We start from the raw sequence: 23,984 nt of genomic DNA, 5'->3' as shown, positions 1-23,984 counted from the left end.
CACACACGCATGCATGCACACATGATTTTGATTATGCTACATGATATATGTTTCAAAAAGAAATAGCATAGAAATCCTGGTCTCCTAGCCACAAAATTAAAGGATTTTCAAAAAAATTAATCTGTATGTTGAGGCAAAAGGATTAAACCTGGAAGTCTGGGACTTTATCATAGAAACAAAGTCTCAGATATTTTAGTTCTTTGGAAACAAATGCTGTCATTCAAAAGCATTTGACCCATCACTGTGCTGTCTACATGAGGAAGAATGTTCAAGTTGAATCCTAATGCTGTGAATGAAACACAATCTGTGTAGGGAATGAGCACAAAAGTTGAATTCCCATTGCTTTTTGGCCTTTTGGCTAAAATAAATGTAGCATCTAATTTTATCAGTTTAACATCTGATATGTCTTCTATCCATGAACAATATTTTAAATGGATTTTTTGGAGCAGGGAGATGGAATAGGAGTTTCTCCCACCCATTCCACACATCAGCCTGGTAATGCAGTTACTGCAGGAATGCAGTAAATGCAGTAACCTCCGCCTCACTAAAACAACGACAACAAAAGAAAAAAGTTGAATTCCAGAAATAGCTATTGCAGCAACAAGTCAGTCTCTCTGCTGGAAACACCTATCAGGGAAGCTAGCTCAAGTAGCAGATTTTGATTATTCTAAAGATAAATCATGGTTTTTGGGAATAGTGATACATGTTGGTTTGAGATTTAAAGACTGGGTTTAAATCCCAGTTTTTCCATTTATAGACTTTTTTTTTTCTTTTTTTCTCTTTTTTTTTACACAAGAGAGTCTTGCTGTGTCACCTAGGCTGAAATGCAGTGGGTCTGTCGTAGCTCTCTGCAGCCTCTAACTCCTGAGCTCAAGTGATCCTCTCGCCTCAGCCCTCTTGAGTAGCTAGGACTGCAGGTGAGAGCCACCATGCCTGTTTTTTTTTGGTTGGTTTGTTTGTTTTTCAGATGGGGTCTTGCTGTATCACCCAGGATGGTCTTGAACTCCTGGCCTCAAGTGATCCTCCAGCCTCAGCCTCCCACATTGCTGAGATTACAGGCATGAGCCACTGTGCTGAATCTTACAGACTCTTACATTGGACATGTTTCTTGAACTCTCTGAGTCTTAATTTTATCACCTGTAAAACAGAATTCTAACAACCCTGCAATGGAGGAATTAAGAACTGTGTATATAAACTCTGAACAAGTGGGTACTCACTAAATAGTAATTATTGTTATTGTTACTGATAGTAAATAAGACAAAGTATATCACTGTAGGTGGGTATTGGAGCTGGAATTACATGGAAACTTCATATTCCAGGGAGTGGATAGAAACAAGTAGGAAAAGGCAGCCCGAAGTTACTTTTACCCTGGTCCTTATTCCTTATCTCCTTGGGTTTACAGAGATCTGTCTACATAAAATGGCAAAAAGGTTTGCATTGTTGTTTCTGTAAAGGGAACAGCTATGTAAAAAAAAGTAGTGATTGAGCATTAGGAAGGAAAACCAACATTTACGGATTTCAATTAGTGTTGCATCATTCTTGCATTTAACTTATGCACTGACTTGCAAGCCTGCCCCAGTGTAGATATAACATCCTGGCATTTATCTTGTGTGCACTGCCCTAGGTGTTATTTTATATATATATATATATATATATATATATATATATATATATATATATATATGTTTTATATATATTTTTTTCTCATTTAATTCCCCCAAAGATGCTGAGAGACAGGGTTTTGTAAATCCTACCTTAGGAAGCTAAAGCATGGAGAAATTTATGCAGAGCTGAAGCTTGAGGCTACAATTTTTTTTTTTTCCTGAGGATAGGGAGAGATGATACTGTGTATGGTAAACTTATTAATATTTGTTAATTCAGCCAACATTTTGTGTATACTGTATGCAAGATGCTAATAGATATGTTGGAGAAAATTAAGTCAGTGAATGGATTTGATGCCCTGTGAAGCATAGGAGGTTACTGTTACTTCTAATTACTACAAGAATTCTTGCTTCTTGGTGCATAAGATCTACTGTGGGGAACAGTACAAGTGCTGACCATCTGACTTTAGAGTTGAACAGTTTGGGACTTGATCTCAGCTTCCCTATTCACTGGTTACTGGGAGCTTGTTTTCCTATCTGTAAGATGGAGACAATAAAACCTAGGTCATCATGTGAGATTATTGAATGCAAGGAGAGAATATTAAAATTCATCCCAGTAAGTCCACTGTAGTCCTAGGCAACATGACAGAGGTTACAGATCTTATACATCCAAGTAACATATCAATGGCAAGTTGGGGATAAGGATTTGGTTTTTAGGGTTTTACTTTCTGTTTTTGGTGACTCTTTTATTCTTGAGAAAATGTGGAAGGAGTAAGTGGAAGAACAGTTTTTTCAGTGCAACATCAGGCAAAAGAAAAGCAGATTTTTTTTCAGATGGTGAAAGCCTATGGCAAAATAGCTAACTTTCTCTTTAAGGTGTTTGGTAACCTGGAAAGGACAGCTGGCATGGGCAGAAAACTTGTTCAAGACAAACACTGTCCCAGCAATTTTAAAATTCCAGACATTACCCTGGGGCAAGCATCTCAACTTTTTCTTTCATACCACCTTCCAGGATCTTACTCCTGAGCCTAGGGTGCTCAAACCAAACCCTGCCTCTGACGTGTTGTCAGTTTTCCCTAAAATCACTTATCTTCTGTGGGACTGGAGTCAGGCTGACATGGAAGGCTCCCGCAAACCCTATTGAGGCTCTCTGGAGACAGAGTGGGTGATTGGAAATGGAAGGGGGAATGAGGGAAATTTAACCCCATAGAATATCTTCCCCATGAGAGTAGCTTAGCACTACACGAAGAGAGCTAAAAACCACAGACTTCCAGGGCTTGTCTGATACACAGGTTCCCTTGAGTGCTCTAACAGGTATTAGAAATAATATGATAGGGAACCAAGCTCTTGTAGAGGAGGGAGAATCTTTTCCTCTACCTATCTTAGGTTCTTCAGCTGGGTCTTTGTGCATTAGACCGGCCAAAGACAGACGAATGAACAAAAGTAAAGCAAGTTTATCAACAGGTGCATTGTTCATGTAGGTAAAATGGGAATACTCAGAGATGAGCAACTCAAAGGTTTGGTTAGAACTTGGGCTTATATAGCATCCTAGCCAAGGAACAATAAATTTTTAAAGAAATGACAAGATAAAGGACCTTGAGTCTCTAGGGGCAGCAAATTGTGGGAAGACAAATATATGGGAGACTAGTTGCAGATAAAGGCTAAATACTAAAGTTAATCATGTAGATTTTTCTTGTGTTGTCTCCAGGCTGGCAGGGGTCTACAATTGTCTCTGGTGATTAATCTTTGTCCTTCCTGGTAGAGCAGGCAGGAGGTACACTTTTGTAAACTTATATCCTGCTTTTTGGCAAATGGAGGGAGGGCAGAGTGCTTTTCTAGTACCTTGTACCTATTTGCTTCTTCCTAATTGCCTTCAGCTCAAAATAATCCTTAAACCAAAGTGGCATACACTGCCCATGCTCTTGAGTAGATTGAAGGCTCCAAAGTAAAAAGTGCCATGTAGTACGGGATCTCCAAGCATCTGCAGTGAGTCAGGTATTACAATGCTGTTTTCAGTGAAAGTGCCATCCGTCTATGAGGAGAAATGAGAGGAGCTAGAAAAATAAACTGACAGCTAGAAAAATACTCCACTGAATCAACAAATAGACATTTATTGAAACAATAACATGCTCAATGTGCAATTTTGAAAAAGTAAACTGAGCAAGGATCCTGAAACGTGATCGTGGTGAGAATTTATACTTCTCAGGTAGCCAGGGGAAGCTAAGTTTCTACAGATTCCTTTGTCTTTCAGTCCTTTTGAAAATAGAAAAAGCAAGAGAAGAGGGACCTAACCATCAGGTAGAGTGGATCTCAGCTGGAATGAGGGGAAGTGGCCCAGAATCCAACCTCCTCCAAAGAGCTGTGTGACAGGCAAGTCCTACCCTTTCTGCACCTCTTTCCTTAAATGTAAGATGAAGCATTTAGACCAGACTGTTTCAATGATCTTCTAGATTGCTCTTGCCAAAACAGAACTCTCCACTCCTGTGAGATAAGTACACAATGACTCTCAGAGATCTAAAAACTGCAAACTTTGAGGCCCCAAGGCACAAAAATAATAGCCTTTTTTTTTTTTTTTTTTTTTTTTTTTTAAGGTTCATGAAAGCTTCGGACACAAAAGCTTATATGGTCTTCGTCTCTACAAATAAACCAGGGAGTAAAGAAAAACCCCGCTGGTTTCAGTAAAGCGTTGCTATGAAGCAAAGCAAACCTATGCAAATATCAAGTTCTTAACGAGGTGTGTTTCCTAAGGGGCCTGTCCTCTGGTACCCCGCCCCTCCCCTTCCACAGTCATGTGAAGGCAGACAGGCACACACTCGCACACAAGCACGCACTTGGGAGCTCAGGGAACATAACACTGGTTAGTGAGTCGGTGTCCCTCTCCCATCGACTGCAACTTTTCCTCTCCTCTCTCCTCCCTCTCTCCACTTGTCTACATCTCCGTTCTCAGGAAGGCTCAGGGAGGATCCCCCGCTGCGTGCACTGCTTTCTGAGCGGCCCTGGAGAGACTCTGGGCCCGAGGTCCGGGCGGAGCCAAGGTCCCAGCCCACAAAAGGAACGGGCTTGAGGATTAGCCAGAGGGCTCAGGATCTAGGAGTAGGGTCCAGGGCACTGGGTTGGGGTTACTCTGGGGAAGCTTTGTGGGGCCAGGTGGGGTCTTAGGGCTGGAGCTGGACTCTGCGAGCTGGGGGCAGAGTTCTAGACTGGCAGGAACGGAGTTCTGAGTGGCGGGGGCAGGGTCGGGACCAACAAGGGGAGGCCTCTGAGAGTTGGGGGCGGAATTCTGGGCCAGTGAGGGATAGGGCGGGACCAGCAGGGGCGGCCTCCGCGAGCTAGGGGAGAAGCTCTGCACTATCAGGGGCGGGGCTCTGAGTAGCGGTAGCGGGGTCTGGAGCAGCAGGCGCTGCCTCTGCGAGCTAGGGGAGGAGCTCTGTACCGTCAGGGGAGGGGCTCTGAGTAGCGAGGCGGGGTCTGAACTAGCAGGCGCGGCCTCTGCGAGCTGGGGGCGGGGTTCTGCACCGGCGGGGGCGGGGCTCTGAGTGGTCGGGGAGGGGTCTGGACCAGCAGGCGCGGCGTTTGCGAGCTACGGTCGGGGTTCTGCACCGGCGGGGGCGGGGCTCTGCGTGGCCGGGGCGGGCTCGGGATCCGCGGGGCGACTCCCGGTCTGGCTTGGGCAGGCTGCCTGGGCCGTGGCAGGAAGCCGGAAGCAGCCGCGGCCCCAGCTCGGGAGACATGGCGGGCGTTAAAGGTACATCGCGGTCCCCGGCCCGCTCGTCGTGTGGTGGGGTTGCCACCTCCGTTCCAGTCAAGCCTGGGGCTGCGCCTTCCGCGCGCCTCTGGGGAACGGCCTCACCACCCTTCCCGCCTCTCCGGGTGGGGAGGCGATCGCCCGCTCCCTTCGTCCCTTGGGGTGCGGGTGGAGCGGCGTTTCGGGGGAGCCTCGGCCCTTTTTACGAGGCAGCTGGCCTTCCTGCTCTCCAGTGGCGGCACCAGACCCCTCCCCAGGCGGAGCCCTCGGCGAGAGCGGCGCCCTCCACCCCTCTCGAGTTTTTAAACCGGGTTTCCACTTCTTGACGTGTCCACCCTAACGCCTTTCCTCCGGTTTTCTGCCCCTCCGCAGTTTCCTATTTGCTACAAAGGACGCTTTGTCTCCAGCGTTCTTAGCATTGGGAAACTTAATCCTCTTTTTCCTAATGATTTTTCCAACTGGGCAGAGTTGACTGCGGGCGGGTGTCAATGGAAAGCATCCAGAAAGACGGTGTTTCTCGCAGTCGTGGAGAGTAGATTACGTGTAATTTTAATACTGCTTTCTTCGATGTTTTCTCTGTTCGTCTATGCATAGAGAAGAAAGTAGTGTTTGTGTAGTATGTGTTTTTTGCCTGGGGCAGTTGATAAAAACACCGTGTACCTTATCTGTATGGCGTTAGAGCAATGTGAGACGGAAAAGGTTTTTTGCAAGGCTTCCTGTATTTTGGTAGGAAACCATTCCATTTCTAATCTGTCGAATAGAGTAGCATGACTTGTTTTTATGTTGGCGCTTGTATCATTCTTGAAATTTGCACCCAAAGATATCCCCAGTTAATATCTGCTATAAACATGTGTATACACAAGTACGCCTCTGTTCACTATGAATTTATCCGAGTGTGTGAGATGTTAGCGGTAGACATATTTTATCATTATTTCTGACTGACTTTTATACTCAATATCAGTTTAGTAAACATGGTTTACTTGGAGAGTGTCGACTGTGTGTTATACATCCTTTTGAAGCCAATGCCGAAAACATGAAAAGTAGTGTCTCAGTACAACACATGATCAGAAACTGCCAAATCATGATCATGTTACATGTGTGAATGTGTTAGAAAATTGTAATGTAGTGAAAAAAAAGGAAGTCCGAAATGGAAAAGGACTAAGGGAAGGAAGCATTTTACAGATTCTTCAACTTTTATTGAGGAACTACTGTATGCCAGAGACTTAGGGTACAAAGATAAATGAGAAGTTATTGGGGGATGACAGAGCTGGAAATAATTATATTACTATGTGAGTGTTTATGGTGTGCTCAGATGCGGTGAGAGAACAGAGATGGTAGGTTGAATTTTTGTCCTCCAAAAAGATATATTCAGGCTCTAATTCCCTAGTACCTGTGAATGTGATCTTATTTGGAAGTAGTGTCTTTGCAGATATAAGCAAGTTAAAATTATACTGGTTTAAGGTGGACCCTAATCCAATGACTGGTGTCCTTATAAGAAGAGGGGAATTTAGACATGGAGACGTACAGGGAGAATACCATGTGAAAATGGAGACAGAAATTGGAGTGATGCAGCTACAAAGCCAGGAGCACCAAAGATTGTTGGCAACCATGTTGGCAACCACTGAGTATTAGGAAGAGGCAAGGAAGAGTGCTTCCCTGCAGCCTTCAGAGGGAGTGTGGTGTCGCTGCTGACACCTTGGTTTCAGAAGTCCAGCCTCCAGAACTGTCAGAAGATAAATTTCTGTTGTTCTCAGCCATCCAGTTTGTGGTACTTTGTAACGGCAGCCCTAGGAAACTGATCCAGGTGAGATTAATTTCCCGTGCTCCACAGAGAGGACTGTTTTCACAGAAGAGGCAATGCTTGAACTGAATCTGAAGGGATCAATATGGCTTCACTTGGCAAGGCATGGAGTGAAGGTGGAGTATATCCCAAGGGGGGAGGACAGCACGTGACATGGTGCAGGGCGCATGAAATAACATGCCTTCTTTTCTTCAGGTACTTAAGCTTCATTAGTGAGACTGGAACTTAGTGGTGAGGGTTGAAGCTGGACAGGCAGTTAGGAATGAGTCAGGCCATGGGGAGCCTCCATGCCAGAACAACTTGTAGGCTGTGGAAGCAATTGCAAAGGGATGGCAGCAGTGATATATATAGTTGAAAGATCACTGTCTGCTGTGTAGAGGATGGACTGGAAGAGTCACAGAGGCAGGAATGAGAGGATAAGGGCCTGCACCAGGGCTGTAGCAGAGAGTTTAAGAAGTCTGGGAGATTGAGTCACCTTGACTTACTGATTCGTTGGAAGGTGGAATGCAATTATGGTGTCAGCCCTCTAAGATAGGACCTTTAAAGGGTGGGGATAGTGGTTCAGTTTTACACGTTACACATGTTGAATTTGAGGTTCTTGTTGACTGTCAAGGCAGAGGAGTTCAGATTGGAGGTGGAAGTACAGGCCTAGTTCTATAGGACCTACTCTGGGCTGGAGCATCAGTGGTGGCTGGGCCCTTGTGGTACTGGGAGCTTTGGGTTGAACGTAAGTTTTCAGCTGGAGTGTGTGGAGTGAAAAGAGAGATGGGGTTGGATTTTTGGTCAACTCCAACTTTAAGAGATGCAGAGGATGTGATTCCTGAAAAAAGAGGAAAAAAAAAAGACCAAAAAGAATCAAACAGAAAGATGGTTGTGAACCTTGAGAAACTGGTATCAGAACAGAAGGAAGAGGTCTGCAGTTCCTAGCTTTGACAGGCCTCATGGAGGAGGGGTTACTGCAGATGGTCAGGCACAGAGGAGGGGAGCAAAGCCCGCCAGGAAAAGATCATCTGTAATGAAATAATATGTGGTATTTGCTTTCCATCCACACACGGGCATTTTCCATTGAAGAGTGGAAATGTAAAAAGATATGTTAAAATTGACAGTTTTTCTTTGTCCCCTAACATCTGTATACTTTCAGATGTTTTTAAAAAAGCACTTTGGCACCTTCCTATTAAAGAGTCTCTCTAAATCTTCTCTCAAGTAAAAGGAAGCAATCAAACATGTTCATTAGCTTAATTAATTAAATTCTAATTATGAATATTATGGACTTTTTTCAGAAGAAAATTTGGATAAGATAGTCTCCTATGCTTTTGATTTCTACTTTTATCAAAGAACATTGCTAAAATGAGTAGATACTTGAGTCAGTCAGTATTTATTTGACTACCTCCTTTTGCCAAGCACTTTACATAGATTATCTCATTTAATTCCCATAAGCTCAATAAGGTGGCACCATTATTTCCATTTTACAGGTGAGAAATCAGGTTCAGAGGTTTAGCTTCTACCCAAGGTCATAAGACCAGATGGTGGCAGAGTTAAGATTTGACTCATATTTGTGACTCAGAGCTCAAAATTTTTTAACAACCTTGATACTCTGTTTCTCACTCAGCAGCACAACAAGGGCAAATACGTTCCTACTCCCACAGAGACTAGTGTCCAGTAGATACAGGGAATAAATATTTTATTCAGTGGACACTAGTTGAGAATTGTTTTCTACAAAGACATGAAAACAATCTTAAAATACTTGAAGTACCGTGGTTTGGGGAGGCAAAATGATCAAAGGTATATATTACAGGGAGGCAGTTCTGGATATAATTTAAAGAAGGAGGGCTTTCAACATTTAGAAACTGTTGGAATTAAATTAAACCTGTCTTGAGTGGTAGTGAGTTTTCCTTCACTGGAGTTGTGTGGACCGACTGACTGCCCTCTGGTGACAAATATACATACATTGGATAGGGGTTAGGTATAGGAATTACTTGAGACCTTTGTATACCTTATGATTTTAAGGTGGCAGACATGGGTCATTGTCTTAATCAGTTTGGGCTACTATAAGAAATATATTGTAGACTGGGTGGCTTAAACAACCAACATTTAGTTTCCACAGTTCTGAAGACTGGGAAGTCCAAAATTTTGGTGCAGTCAGATCTGGTATCTGGTGAGAGCCTTCTTCCTGGTTTGCAGGCCTGCTTTCTGCTCTCACATTGGAGAACAGAGGGAGAGAAAGAGAAGAGCATGTGCTCTACTTTCTCTCTTCTTATAAGGACACTCATCCCATCCTGGAGACCCTACACTCATGACCTCATCTGAAGCCAGTTATCTCCCAAAGACCCACCTCCTAATGGCGTCTCACGGTGAGAGGGGTGGAGCCAGGAAGGTTTCAACATATGAATTTGAAAGGGACACACACAATGCAGTCTGTAACAGGGATCAAATGTAACCTCAGTGAAATGAGTAAATTGCTACTTTTGCTCGAATTTGGGACCTTTTTTTCTTTCTTTTTTTTGTAAACATTTTTATTGATAAATGACTCACATACCATAAAATTAACATTTTTAAACTGTAAGATTTCATGGTTTTTAGTATATTCAGAAGGTTGTGCAGTCATCACTACTATCTAATTCCAGAAAATATTATCATCTCCCAAAGAAACTCTGGACCTATTTAGAAGTCACTCCCCGTTTCCCCAAACCCTCTAGCCCCTGACAGTCTCTACTGTGGGAACTTTAACTCTTGGCTTTATTTTTCACAGCTCTTGTGGCATTATCCTTCAGTGGGGCTATTGGGCTGACTTTTCTTATGCTGGGATGTGCCTTAGAGGATTATGGGTAAGTTATCATTTCAAAAAGAACCATTCCTCTTTCTGTGTCTTTGTCACTATTAGTATGGGTGTTAGAGAGTTTGGTCAATTTAGCACCAAGTTCTAACCAATGAGTTAGTGGAGCCCAGATTATGAACACCTTCCCTTTGTGGGTCAGGTGTACTTTTGCAGGAAAAAAAAGGGCTCTGTTAAAAAAAAAAAATTGATGTATTCATTCCGTAAGCATTTGTTTAACACCTACTCTGGGCTAGCTAGGGACACACAAATGAAGAGACACAGTCCTCTCCTCAAAGAGGTACAGTTCTAGTTGGGAATGAGAGACAGGCAAACAGTCTGGTCAGTAAGATGGCAGCTGCAGTGGAGATGCCGGCCAAGTATGCTGGAGCTCAGATAAAGTGCTTCTGAGTTTCAGTGGGACAGTCAGGGAAGGCTGCATGGCAGAGGTTGTATCTGAGCCAAGACTTGGTGGATAAATAAGAGTTTCTCAGGCTGATGAGTCAGGGGAGAACATTCCAGGCAGAGGGAACATTCTACACATTTTTTTATTCAACCATTGTTGGTTGAATGCTTCCCATGTGCCAGCTACTGTGATGGGAACTAGGGATTAAGACATAAGAAAACAAAGGTCCTGCTCTGTCAGAGTTTGTGTTTCAGTTGGGGAGACAGATAGTAAACAACAAAAGTGTGCATACTGCCAGAGGTAGAAGTGGTACAAAAGATGAAGAGCATAAAAGCTGGGAAGACAGTGGTCAGGGAGGGCCTCTCAGAGGAGGTAAAAAGTGAGAAGAATTGTCAAGAAAATCAGGAAGCAGGTCATACAGATCTCTAGGGAAAAAGTGCTTTAGGCACCAGGAAAGCTGTATGCTAAGGCCCAGAGACATGAAAGCATATATAGCCTTTTCAGGAAACCGCACATGGTACATTATGGTACAGCATAAATTGTAGTTGGAGTGGCAAAAGAAGGGTTAGTCAAGAGTGCAAAAGTCAGCACTTAGGGCTCTACATGCCTGCCATGTAGAGGAGGTTCCATTTTATACATCAGACAATAGGAGCTGGGAAAATATCTTGAGAATGGGTTTGGAGGAGGGGGTTATGTTAAAATGTTATTCTAGCCATAACGTGAGACCAGACAGGAAAGAGCTGAGATTGCAGTCAGGGAGAATAGTAAGGGACTACTGTCATAAATCAAGCAAAATTGAGGGCTGGGGTAGTAGGAATGGAAAGAAAAGGAGAGTGAGTTAGGAAACCAAACCAACCAACAGGTTTTGTTAATTGATGTCAAGATTCAACAAGGAGAGAGAGTTCTTAGATGTCTCCCAGGTGATTGGCTTGAACAACCAGATAGAAGATGATCTGATTAGGCTGGGCACCGTGGCTCACGCCTGTAATCCCAGCACTTTGGGAGGCTGAGGCGGGTGGATCATGAGGTCAAGAGATCGAGACCATCCTAGGCAACATGGTGAAACCCCGTCTCTACTAAAAATACAAAAAATTAGCTGGGCGTGGGAGCGCACGCCTGTGGTCCCAGCTACTTAGGAGGCTGAGGCAGGAGAATCACTTGAACCCAGGAGGCGGAGGTTGTAGTGAGCTGAGATCGTGCCACTGCACTCCAGCCTGACAACAGAGCAAGACTGTCTCCAAAAAATAAAAAAATAAAAAATAAAGAAGATGAAGATGATGATGTGGTTAAGTGAGACCAACTGAAGTGAGTTGTTATGACAGTGATGAATTTAAATCCATCACCACAGTCCTGGCCAACTATTATGGAAATTGTTTAAACCCAAGAGGGATCCAAATATAAGCAGTCACTTATATTTGTTTAGAACCTTCACAGCAATTACTTTATTCTAGATTTAGGAATGTAATAAGGTATTATTATCCTCATTTCTTGCTGGGAAACCAAAGCCCAGAGTAGTTAAAGACTTACCCAGATTACACAGCAATAAGTGACAGAGGCCGGGCATGGTTGCTCATGCCTATAATCCCAGCACTTTGGGAGGCAGCGGTAGGAGGATTGTTTGAAGCCAGGAATTTGAGACCAGTCTGGGCAACAAAGTGAGACCCCATTCTACAAAAAACTAAAATAAAATCAGCCAGGCATGGTGCCTGTAGCAGGGTTGGGAGGCTGAGGTGGGAAGATTGGTTGAGCCTAGGGGTTGGAGGCTGCAGTGGGCTGTAATCGCACCACTGCAGTCCAGCCTGGGCGACAGAGTGAGACTCCGTCTCTTAAATAAAAAAGTAAAAAAAAAAAAAAAAAAAAATTAAAATCGCAGACATGAAAATGGAGCTCATGTTCTTATGCTCTTGACCAAACATTTTTCCATTATTCCACAACCAACTGTAAATCTAGGAGTTTTAATTCTCTGTGATACACTGGGTCTTTGTAAGGTAAGAAAATGACTCATTACTGCTACTACAAAGAAGTTTGTTTTCTATCTTTATTTTAATTTTTTGTTTTTTAGAGATGCCACAACACCCAGCTGATTTTTAAAAAAAGTTTTTGTAGAGACGGAGTCTCTCTGTGTTGCTCAGGCTGGTCTTGAACTCCTGGCCTGAAGTCATCCTCCTGCCTTGGCCTCCCAAAGCTGTATCTTAATGATAGTGAACCAGGATTATCATCTGTATTGGAAGTCAGCAAACTGCCACATATAACCTGCTACCTGTTTTTGTAATAAAGGTTTTATTGAAATACAGCCATGCTCATTTGTTTATGAATTATCTTTGGCTGCTTTTGCGTTGCTCTGCCAATTATCTTGGGCAGAGTTGAGTAGTTGAGATAGTCTTTATGGTTTGCAGATCCTCATTATTTACTCTTTGGCCCTTTACAGAAAAAGTTTGCCGACCCCTGGCCTACATGTTTACTGAATTGTATATACTTAATATTTACATTTTATATATAAACAAGGTTTCTTGTATATGAACATTTCTCTTAGTTGGATATTGGTGGCTTACTATGAATGGAAACATAAAGTCAGGTTGTTTTTCACAAAATTGTCACTATATTCCAGGAAAAATTAAGAGTTCTTGGCTGTGGATATGTCAGGTGACAGCTATTTCTATTCCAAACCCCTTCCCTTCTCTGTATCTCCTTTCTCACTGTTCAAAGAAGGGCTGTGAAGTAGAGAATGTCTAAGGGCTCCTTCCCACAATATTGTTTGGTGATTCTTGAAACATACTAACATCCCTCTACTTTAGAATCAGGAGTCCAAATCCACTGTTTCCATCCTGAGTCCTCTTGAAGGACACATTCCCTTCTTGCCTTTTGGTTACCCAGATCTGTGGCTGGAATGGGAGGCTTTCATTAGCGTGGCTTCATCCTCACTCCTGCTTGTAGGTGCGGTCTGGGTGTGTCTGTGTGATCACAGTATTGTGGCGATATGAATTACTGTGGTGTATAGATGAAAATGAGCAGAGACTTTTTTTTTTCTTAAGAAATGAAGCATAACAAATGTCTTGATGGAGAAAAAAAGATTATTTTTGAAGTATTTATAGAGAAAATACCATTGGAAACCAGATGGCAATTTTTTTAATAATTGCAAAACCTTGAAATTTGGGAGGAAAACAGTTTTGTTTTGTTTTTGCATTACACTATCAATTGTGAGCTATTGTAATGAAGATTAGAGTACATCTAAGGTTTTCACTAGTGAGCATATTTATTTTCATGCCTTCTGTACTTAAAATTTATTTGTTATTTTATTCATTTAACAAGTATGAATGGAGTACATCATTCTAGGCCCTGGAGATAAATGGCGTTTGACCAAGACTAATCTATCAGATGGGAATAAGTGTTGTGCAGAAAGTTAAAAGATGGTGGTATGTTCAAGGGTGACCTGGGGTACTTTAGAATAGATGGCCAGGGAAAGTTCCGCTTTTAGAAAGGAATCTGTCAGTTTAGATCACATGGTATGAAGGAGTCAGCCAATGAGAAGAACATTGCAAGCAGGCAGCACAGCTAGTGCAAAGGCCCTAGGATAACAGTTATGAGCTCAGAGTGTTCAAAGAACAGAAAGAAGGCTGGTGTGGCTACAGATTAAGCAAATGAAGGGAAAGGAGTACAAAATGAATGGAAGAAGTAGATAATACCACACCATGTAAGGCTTTGTAAGCAAAGACAACGAATTTGGGGTTTATTCTAAGCCCTTAAAAGGTTTCAAGCATGCATGCACTCAAAAGATCTTTACCAAATTAGCTTTTGCAAGACACTCTACTATGTTCTACAGGGAAAGCAGAAATGACCAAGTTAAAATTCTGTCTCTAAAGAAATTGTGGCTCAGTGGTACAGAAAACAGTAAAGTTTCTAGAGATTATATTATACAGTGGTTTCTTAACACAATATAAGCTACCTACATAGTAATTTTAAAATTATCACTACTTATCTGGTAGAAATCATCTTATGTTCTTATATTCACAATTAATTAATTTTTTGACCTAAACATTTAAAATAGCAATGATTTTGAAATAGTAGTATGTCTTTCATTTAAAATGTAACTGTTACTTTTCTTTTTGGATTTTGCCTGGGTCCAACTGACAGCGTTTACTGGCCCTTATTCGTCCTGATTTTCCACGCCATCTCCCCCATACCCCATTTCATTGCCAAAAGAGTCACCTATGACTCAGACGCAACCAGTAGTGCCTGTCGGGAACTGGCATATTTCTTCACTACTGGAATTGTTGTTTCTGCCTTTGGATTTCCTGTTATTCTTGCTCGTGTGGCTGTGGTAAGTTTTATTTTCTATTGTTTTGCTCAACTGTTGCTGAGTTTACTTCAGAAGCCTGTGTCTGGGACCTCCATTTCATGTTCATTACTTAGGCTTTATACTCAGGGCCATGTATTTTTAGTTTCTCTGTTCTTCTACTTTAGACCTGCCTATCAGTAGCTCGATCATGCTTTCAGAGTGCTTTCTTTATTTCTCTTACAACTTTTAGCCAGACTGTATGATTTCTTTCTTTTTCTACTTTAAGTTATTCTCTGGAATTGTTCTTAAATTCCTGCCTCTTAAGTCTTACAGTAATCCACAGATACTATGCTAGCAGTACTTTTCTAGTTGCAAGATGAAGATATTTCAAATTCTTCTCCTGCAAATGGGATCATGGACTCAACTCTCAATGCAGTAGAATAGGTATATGTTGAGGGACAACTATGTAGCTTCCAGAAAATGCAGTGAATAAGATGACATCTTCACTTCCAAGACAAAAACTTTCTTTTTGTCTTCAAAGTACACATTGTAGGTATAATTTATTCAATTATTTGATGTTCACTATCTCTCCTCCTATTTGATTTTATTCCCTTCAATTACATTCCGTTTTAATTTTATGAAATCTTATTTGAGGCATTAAATATCATTTGAGCGCAAGTCTTGTTTATTTATTCAATAAATATCTTTGGAACAACTGCTACTGTAAAACACCAGAAATAAGAAATAGGTACTGTCTGTGCTCCTAAGGAACACAGAAACCAGCTTGCTGGCTAAGTATACTGTAAGTGTACTATGTGAGATGGTTGAAGCATGATCAGAATGCCATAGGGGCACCAAGAAGAGAGAAATTCCAACTGGCATTTGGTAGGGGCCTCTAAGGATAAATAGCATTTGTGTTAAGGTAGGATGGCTGTTATATGGAATGACATTCACGTGTAAGAATGCAGTGTATGGAATAAAGAAGAGTCCAGTGTGGTAGAGCTAAAAGAAAGTTGTTGAGATTAAGGCTGGAAAGGCTGTGAAACCTGACTAGCAAGGGTCTTGAACTTTGACTAGATAATTGGGAAGGATTGAAAGTTTTTTAATACAACAAGATTGTCATGACTTTATTCTTCTTGTGCTTTAGACCAGCGCTTCTTAAGCGCTGCAGTAAATATTTATATTTTTTCCTTTCAATACTGTCGTCATGTTTTGTGAAGAAACTTTCATTGACGTTTCTATTGATTAAAGTAAAACAAAAAATGCCCACTAGAGGGTACTCTCACCCCCAAATGTGCTTCTGTAAAACCATCTACAAACCATTTACCAAGCTGGAAAGCAGTTTTCAGTTGTATAAAGACTATTATTTAAAGTCTTTTCTTGCCTAGAAAAGAAACAAACAAATTCATAACTCTCCAATTTTTATTTTCCATGAAAGAAGTTGATGTGTGCAAAACTTTCAGTACCCAATATTGTAATTGCACTATTTATAATCTTACCACTTGAGTTTTACTTAAGGCAATCATTGTCAATTAAAAACAAGTAGAGAAATATGTCTAATTGGGAAAATGTTAAGGATGATACCAGACTTAATTAACAAGTATCACAGAAGTAATTAGACTCATTACTGAACAGTTCATTGTCTCCTGTCTGTTACATTATTAAGCCTTTTAGCAGCTTTGTGTAATATTTCATTGGATGTTTCTAATGCAGAAAATAATAGAGATTGCAAAGAGTACGATATGAGGGAAGTAAGGATTTAATCCTTCTTTTCTTGTCTTTCAGATCAAATGGGGAGCCTGTGGCCTTGTGTTGGCAGGCAATGCAGTCATTTTCCTTACAATTCAAGGGTTTTTCCTTATATTTGGAAGAGGAGATGATTTTAGCTGGGAGCAGTGGTAGCACTTTATTCTGATTACAGTGCATTGAATTTCTTAGAACTCATACTATCTGTATACTTGTGCACATGCAGCATTTTACTATGAAATTTAATATGCTGGGTTTTTTAATACCTTTATATCACGTTCACTTTAAGGAAGACTTCATAAGTAAAAGATGAGTTTTATTCTCAGCAAATAGACCTGTCAGATTTAGATTATGTTACTCAAATTATGTTACTCTTTTGGCTGTTCATGTAGTCATGGTGCTGTCAGACAATATGTTAACCCAGTCTTGTAGACAGCTGCCACCTTACGCAGTGCATGTAAACCTTTTGCTTGGGGATGTGCTTGGAGAGGCAGATAACACTGAAGCAGGTCTCTCATGGCCCAGGAAGGCAGGGGTGGATCCCTCCTTGTGTTGTAGTCCATGCTATTCAAAGTGTGGCCCACAGACCAAGAGCCTCAACATTTCCTAGGGCCTTATTAGATAAGTGCAGAATCTGAAGCCCCACTCTGGACCCAGGGCATTTTGATGAGATCCACAGGAGCTGTATGCACATGAAGGTTTGAGAAGCATCGTCATAGAGAAGTAAACATCACACCCAACTTCCTTATCTTCCCAGTGGCTAAACCACTTAACCTCTCTGGGTGTTACCTGCTCATTTGTTTGAAAACAAAAAAAAAGTCTCAGCTGCCCTCAAGTTCAGATGTTCAAGCCTATAATATTTAGGCTGTTCCTCAAATTTGTGAAAAGTGTTCTCAGAATTGGGAGATAGTCAAAGGGTACAAAGCCTCAGGAGGAATAAGTGTGTTTTTTTTTTTTTTAAGATCACTTGCACAGCATGCTAAATATAGGAATAATTGAATGTATATTTCAGTATTGCTAAGAGAGTAAATTTCTAATGTTTTCATTAAAAAGTTAAATATTTGAGGTCGTATGTTAATTAGTGTAATCATTCCACCTTATATTCAAAACTCATAACACCATATTGTACCCTATAAATATATACAATAATTTGTAAATATATAATCAAAATAAGTTAAAAAACAACAAAAAAGCCCCTCTCCCCCAAAAAAATTCTCAGTGGGGAACAGATGTATCTTCTCATCTGAAAGGCAATGCTGGGGGAAGAGCTCCCCTGAGATGTGGGCTGGGAGGCTGGGCTGGAGCCAGCCCCTGCATTAGCAGGACGGGAAGAATAGATATGTGACTCTTTTACATTTCCTTTATGATCTGGGCTTCTCCCCAGCTCCTTCCCTCTGCCCCCCACCCCTACTCTTCAGCAGTTCTGGTTTGCCCTGACTTCTCTGCGACTCTGGCTTCTTCCTGAAGTGATACAGGAGCCATGTAAGCACGCAGTGGATGAACTGTTTAATTTCACTACATGTTGATGTACTTATTGTCTTCTATCCTGTAGGTCTTTTCTATATAACTTTATGCCACCCTTAAATGAATCATTGGGTATACATGTCATGTTGGATCCTGTGATCACAGTTTTCCCAGCTCATCTTTTTCTAAGATCTGTTGAGGAAGGGAAATATGGGAAGGAGAACCATTTGATCAGAATACAACCAATAGTCTTTAAGCATTTTTAAAGTATGAAACTGAAATACATTCAAAACACTTAATCCTTGAGGCTTGTGATCTGAGTAATTAGCAGATATGATGCTGGGACCAGAAAATAGAAAGTAATAACTAAAGTGTTAATGTGCAACGTTATTTTTTGGACTTGTGCATGATTTTATGTTTTCAATGTCCTGTGTACATATAGAATTGTTAAAGTTGTTGTTTCCAATATTTATATTAGAAAAATTATTTAGATACTTTATAATTTTAACCAGCATTTTTTAATAATGACACTTGCATTTATTGTATTGTAATAAATTTCACTTTTAACTTTAAAAGTTTAACTTTAAAAGTTTTTATTGTGATGTTGCCTTGCCTGAAAAGATAACAAAAACGAGAGAATTTCTTGATGTTTTAAAATGGGCAGTTTTGAGCAATAATCTGTCCTAATAGAACAATAGCAATAAGTTTTAGGATACCATTTTGAATGTCTAGTTGCTGTGTAATACCTTTTCTTTCTAAGATGGCAATAATGATTCGTTTCTACTACATTTTGCAAAAGTGTTTTTGTTGCTTATACACATTTTCAATAACCAAGATAGCCTTCATATGTAGCCTTAAAGCATTACCTCTTGACTGTATCTTTAGAGTGATATAAAGTACTTGTATATAGAGTATTTCAAGTGATAATTAGATTTGCTCTGTGTCTGAAAGGAGAGCTATTTATTCTGTAGTGCCTACATATCATTTAAATAGTAAATATCAGTAGGAAATATTGCTGTATCTGAATATATAATACAAAAGTTTGATCATGGTGACACAAATGTTGGGCATTTTTTTCCTTACAGAAGGCTCTTTTTTTTTTTTTTGAGACAGAATCTTGCTCTGTCGCCCAGGCTGGAGTGCAGTGGCACATCTCGGCTCACTGCAAGCTCCGCCTTCTGGGTTCATGCCATTCTCCTGCCTCAGCCTCCCAAGTAGCTGGGACCACAGGTGCCCACCAACATGCCTGGCTAATTTTTTGTGTGTGTTTTTAGTAGAGAAGTGGTTTCACCGTGTTAGCCAGGCTGGTCTTGATCTCCTGACCTTGTGATCCGCCCACCTCAGCCTCGCAAAGTGCTGGGATTACAGGCGTGAGCCACTGCGCCTGGCCAAGAGGCTTTTTTTTTTTTTTTTTTTTAATAAGTTGTACAATGTATTTGGAGATTCAGAGCATAGTGACTGTAGTCTAAAACTGAGATTGCACTTCTAAAATTGTCCACAAGTAAACAATCTTATGAAGGGATTCTTTATCATGTTTCAAACAAGTGGCTTACAAGCAGACTTTGAGACACTTTTCCACAGAAACAATACCATGAATTGGTGATTGAGTTTCCAGGCCAAGCCTCCCTCAACAGATTCAACTCTAATGTACCTGACCTGTGATACTGAAGGTGCCTGCCTGAGTTTTGGGTCTGTGAGACAGGGTAGTGTGAGCAGTTCGGAGGAAGGACAGTGCAACTTTCCACCCCTTTTCCTAAGAACAAGGTCTTTCTCCTTTTAATTTTTCCACTCATTTTCACCTCCTAATGCCCTTGAGATCCAGGTGCACTCCTGGGAATTTTGCTCACCTCTGCCAACTGAGAGCCTTCCCATTGGCCTCCATCTTCCCTCCTGAGGTTCTTCATATTCCAGAGTCACCCACCCTTCTCCTCTCATTAGTTCTCTAAGTCTGATGTCATGTGGTGCTGAGAAGAAAGCAGATCACACTTCATCACAGAAACAATGAATGCCTTGTGATTTTCTTCTCCACATCTGAAACTCCTGACACCTGCATTGGGCCGACTGCCATTCCCATGACTGCCGCACCTGCATTTTTAGAGAATGCCTCATAACCCACTGATTCTTGTTCACAGAGAATGGGAGAACGGAATGAAGAAACATTCCAGCAGCTTATGGAAGGATAGCAATATTTTGGGACAGGGACAATCCTATCGTATCTCATCTCTTCCTCAGGAGGAGTTCTGAGCTGGTCTTGCTTTTCATAGTTGTTTCTTTTCTTCCATTTAAGAACCCATAGATTTTTCTTACGGTCCTGAGGAAGTCCTTACCTCTGAGGTATCTCCTCCACGAATACTGTTTTCAAGGCTGAAATGGTTCATCATGTTAATAACCTTCTTTATGTTCTCAGGGAAATGCTTAGGTGGTGTCACAAAATGTGCCTTTTCAAAGTTTGCAAAATCACATTTTGTATCCCGATAGAACCAAAATATTTATGAGGATGCTAGTTGTGAACTAGTGATTAGTTCGCAACTGAGAAGTATTATTTCTGTAGTAGATACATATTAGTTGTGCATTTTAATTTAATTCTCCTTTTTCCATTTTGTCTCATGAAGTACCTTATTGCAAAAATCCCACTGAGTAATAGCTCATAAATTATAATCTTTCAAATAGCCATGCTACCAGCATACAACAGTGATACATGTAACCCCAAATGTAATGTGATAGGACAATTACTTTGTAAATAAAAGTTGTTACTGACATTTTAACAAAGGCTTTTATGTACGTTATTAAATGAAAAAGTTTATATGTTCCTTTGAGGTATGTTACGTTTGGAAAGGAGATCGGTAAGTTAATTTTCCCAGTGTTTTTGTCTGCATAATCTTAATGTGAATCTGACCAGTGAAACCTGTACTTGCTGTAGTTGAAGAGAAGCAGTCCAGGAATGTTGTGCTGACTGGAAGGAATCCAGGCCCTAATTTCTGTGGCTGATGCTCCCCGTGGTGGACCTGGAAGACTGGAAAAGCTGTATTGGAAAAGAGGAAAAAACCTGACACCTTAAGAAAAGTGCTCTACATATTTTGAAGAGTCTTTTTGCACACTAAAGAAAAGAATGCACTAATAGAAAATAGTCTTTAAGGAATAATATGTCCTCCTTATGCACAAAATATTTGGGAAAGATCTGATTTTTACTAGTGGATTTAGGCATCCAGATTATAAAGAAATCAAGCTAGTTGTTTCTTTGTGTTGCCAAGCCAAGTGTAAAGTTAAACTTTTAATAGAAGTAGAAATAAAACTGTGATAATACCAACATAACTGTAAAATGGCCGTAAGAAAAACCAGTTCCCAAGCAAAATTAATAGATGACCATTTTGAAACAGTTATTTGTGGTCAATACTAGGCACATAGGCAAAGTGGTCTTAATCCTAAGATTGCTCATTTGGAGAAGAGCACACTTGGAGATTGCACAGTCTCTCTTCACTTTTGAGTAGATCTGTCAAAATTGAATGATTGTAACTGTTTACACACTTCTGAATGAATGAATAGATATTAAGTGTGTGCATTCATTCATTCATTTTTCCCCTCAGAATAATTAAATAATAAAACCATCAGTTCAACTTGAGCTGGCTAATCATTTCACTTATCAATTTAAAGCGTAAATGCACCCATGCCTCTGCCGTAACACTTTCACTTCCTCTGTGGTTGAGAAACAAATGGTATCACCACACTCTGTAAAGTTTCATGATTCTTACAGCCTTCTTCTCAAAATTGTATGCTTGTTCATCTGACAAACCCAGAATTCTCCAGTACTTCGAGCCATCACTGCTGCAGCCTTGCCGTTTGTGGTTCCTTGACAGTGCTTCTGCTAAAATCCACTTAACCGCTGATGGAAATGAGTTACATGAGCTCTAAACACAGGTTTTAATCCGATTCCTGATTTATTCAAGATACCACTTTAGTATTTGCAGTGAGTCTTAGGCTTGATTTATTCAAGATTCCATGGTGTGGAACTGATAGTTGCTCAGCTCTTTAATCACTGGAATGAAAAAAAAAAAATATATATATATATATATAAACAATTTTTTTTCTTTTCTTTTCTTTTTTTTTTTTTTTTGCAATGGCATCTCAATATGTTGCCCAGGCTGGTCTCAAACTCCCTGGGCTCAAGCTTCCCTTCTGCCTCAACCTCCTAAGTAGCTAGTACTTCTGCTGGAAACATGAAGATGATGAATGGATAATGTGATATATCCATGCAATGGAATGTTTTTTCAGACATAAAAAGAATGAAGTACTGAAACATTGCTACAGCGTGTATGAATCTTGAAGACATTATGTGAAGTGAAAAGAGCCAATCACAAAAGGCCATAAAAGGTCACAAAAGGCTGAGGCAGGAGAATCGCTTGAACCCGGAAGGCGGAGGTTGCAGTGAGCTGAGATCGCGCCACTGCCCTCTAGCCTAGGTGACAGAGGGAGACCCCATCTCCAAAAAAAGTTTATATTTCAGTGTAAGAAGAAAAAAACTAGGTAAATAAAGTATCTGATATGGTAGGCACTACTGGAAAAAATATAGTGGGGAAGGAGGATAAGTAGTATTTGGGGCATTGTGGTTTTAGATAGGGTGGCCATGAAAGCCTCACCCAAAAGAGGCAAAGAAGAGCTATGTGGATTTCAGGGTCTCCTTCTGTTGTCCAGGCTAGAGTGCAGTGGCAAGATACGGCTCACTGCAACCTTAACATGGGCTCAAGGGTTCCTCCCGCTTCTACCTCCTGAGTAGCTGGTACTGCAGGCATGGACCACCGCACCTGGCTAAGTTACTTATTTTTTGTAGAGATGAAGTTTCCCTACATTGACCAGGCTGCTGTCCAACCCTGGCCTCAAGAGATCTTCCTGCCTACCTCAGCCTCCCAAAATGCTGAGATTACTGGTATGGGCCATGGCTCCTAGCCTTCATTTTTTTGTTTTTGTTTTTTTTCAAAAAATATTCCAACTAAGCTTTGGCATTTATTGCTTGAGAAATAAATAATATAAATAAAATAGCTTGATTTAGGAAAAGAAATTATGTGCTAGCTGGAACACTGGCCAGGTTATGGTCATGATAAAGACAAGACCAGCCGGGTGCGGTGGCCCACACCTGTAATCCCAGCACTTTGGGAGGCCAAGGTGGGTGGATCACGATGTCAAGAGATTAAGACCATCCTGACCGACATGGTGAAACCCCGTCTCTACTAAAAATACAAAAATTAACTTGGCATGGTGGCTCACACCTGTAATCCCAGCACTTTGGGAGGCCAAAGTGGGTGGATCATGATGTCAAGAGATTAAGACCATCCTGACCAACATGGTGAAACCCCGTCTCTACTAAAAATACAAAAATTAACTTGGTGTGGTGGCTCCCTCCTGTAGTCCCAGCTACTCAGGAGACTGAGGCAGGAGAATTGCTTGAACCTGGTAGGCAGAGGTTGCAGTGAGCCGAGGTTGTGCCACTGCACTCCAACCTAGTGACAGAGCACCAAAAAAAAAAAAAAAAAAAAAAAAAAAAGCGACCCGGTTGAGCTAGAGAGTAAATAAAATGGCCCCTAATACGATGGGTATAGAGTCATGAAGTGGCAGTAGCTGAACTGTTGCTACTGTTAACTATGAGGACTAATTAAGGCAATGTCAGGAACATTTTCTTTCTTTTTCCTTTTTTTTTACTCTGTGTTTCTTCGTTATCTGAATTTATCCTCATGCAGGTTGGAAACTGCTGAAATCTTAGGAGCTCTTTTATTCTAAGCCAAATCAGTCAGATTACAAACCCCATTGTATTTTAGATAACCCGAGTGATTACTCAGGTGCTCAAAAGCTTTTAGAGAACTGCTAAACCTCATGTACTTCTGGGCAGTATTAGCAATTAAAAGAGTTTAATTTTCTATGTTAGGTGAAATTGATTCCGGTTTGGATTTCTTTATTTGGATTGAGAGATATTTTAACCAGGTTAAAATATTGGTGAAAAGCCATCTCTAATGAGACTTAAAATCATAAAGCTACTTCCCCATTCAGTTCTTGTCACTATTTCAGGGTACTGCTGGGCAATAGGACATGAGTTCCCATTGCTTATAGGATCTTCAGATGTACATCCCTCCAATGGATTCGACTC

At 40.9% G+C, this 23,984-nt stretch overlaps 1 protein-coding gene and 1 non-coding gene across 3 annotated transcripts; both read left to right on the top strand.

Annotated features, from left to right (window-relative positions):
- The first annotated feature begins 338 nt into the window (after positions 1-338).
- Positions 339-529, top strand: LOC123570662 (U2 spliceosomal RNA). The gene has a single exon (XR_006694931.1). It is a non-coding gene; the product is annotated as a U2 spliceosomal RNA (small nuclear RNA).
- A 4,777-nt stretch (positions 530-5,306) lies between these two features.
- LEPROT (leptin receptor overlapping transcript) lies at positions 5,307-20,620 on the top strand. Of its 2 annotated transcripts, XM_005543144.5 has the most exons (4): positions 5,307-5,346; positions 9,897-9,972; positions 14,497-14,683; positions 16,427-20,620. In XM_005543144.5, the coding sequence occupies exons 1-4, from the start codon at positions 5,331-5,333 to the stop codon at positions 16,541-16,543; spliced, it is 396 nt and encodes a 131-aa protein (XP_005543201.1). In that variant the 5' UTR covers positions 5,307-5,330; the 3' UTR covers positions 16,544-20,620. The 2 variants fall into 2 exon arrangements, with proteins under 2 accessions (XP_005543201.1, XP_045225531.1); XM_045369596.3 differs by lacking the exons at positions 14,497-14,683; positions 16,427-20,620 and adding an exon at positions 12,428-12,658.
- Positions 20,621-23,984: the final 3,364 nt, after the last annotated feature.

The sequence above is a fragment of the Macaca fascicularis genome, chromosome 1, assembly GCF_037993035.2.
Source record: "Macaca fascicularis isolate 582-1 chromosome 1, T2T-MFA8v1.1".
Classification (NCBI taxonomy): domain Eukaryota; kingdom Metazoa; phylum Chordata; class Mammalia; order Primates; family Cercopithecidae; genus Macaca; species Macaca fascicularis.
Note: the sequence above shows the minus strand (reverse complement) of the source record. Positions and strands in the feature narration are given on the sequence as shown.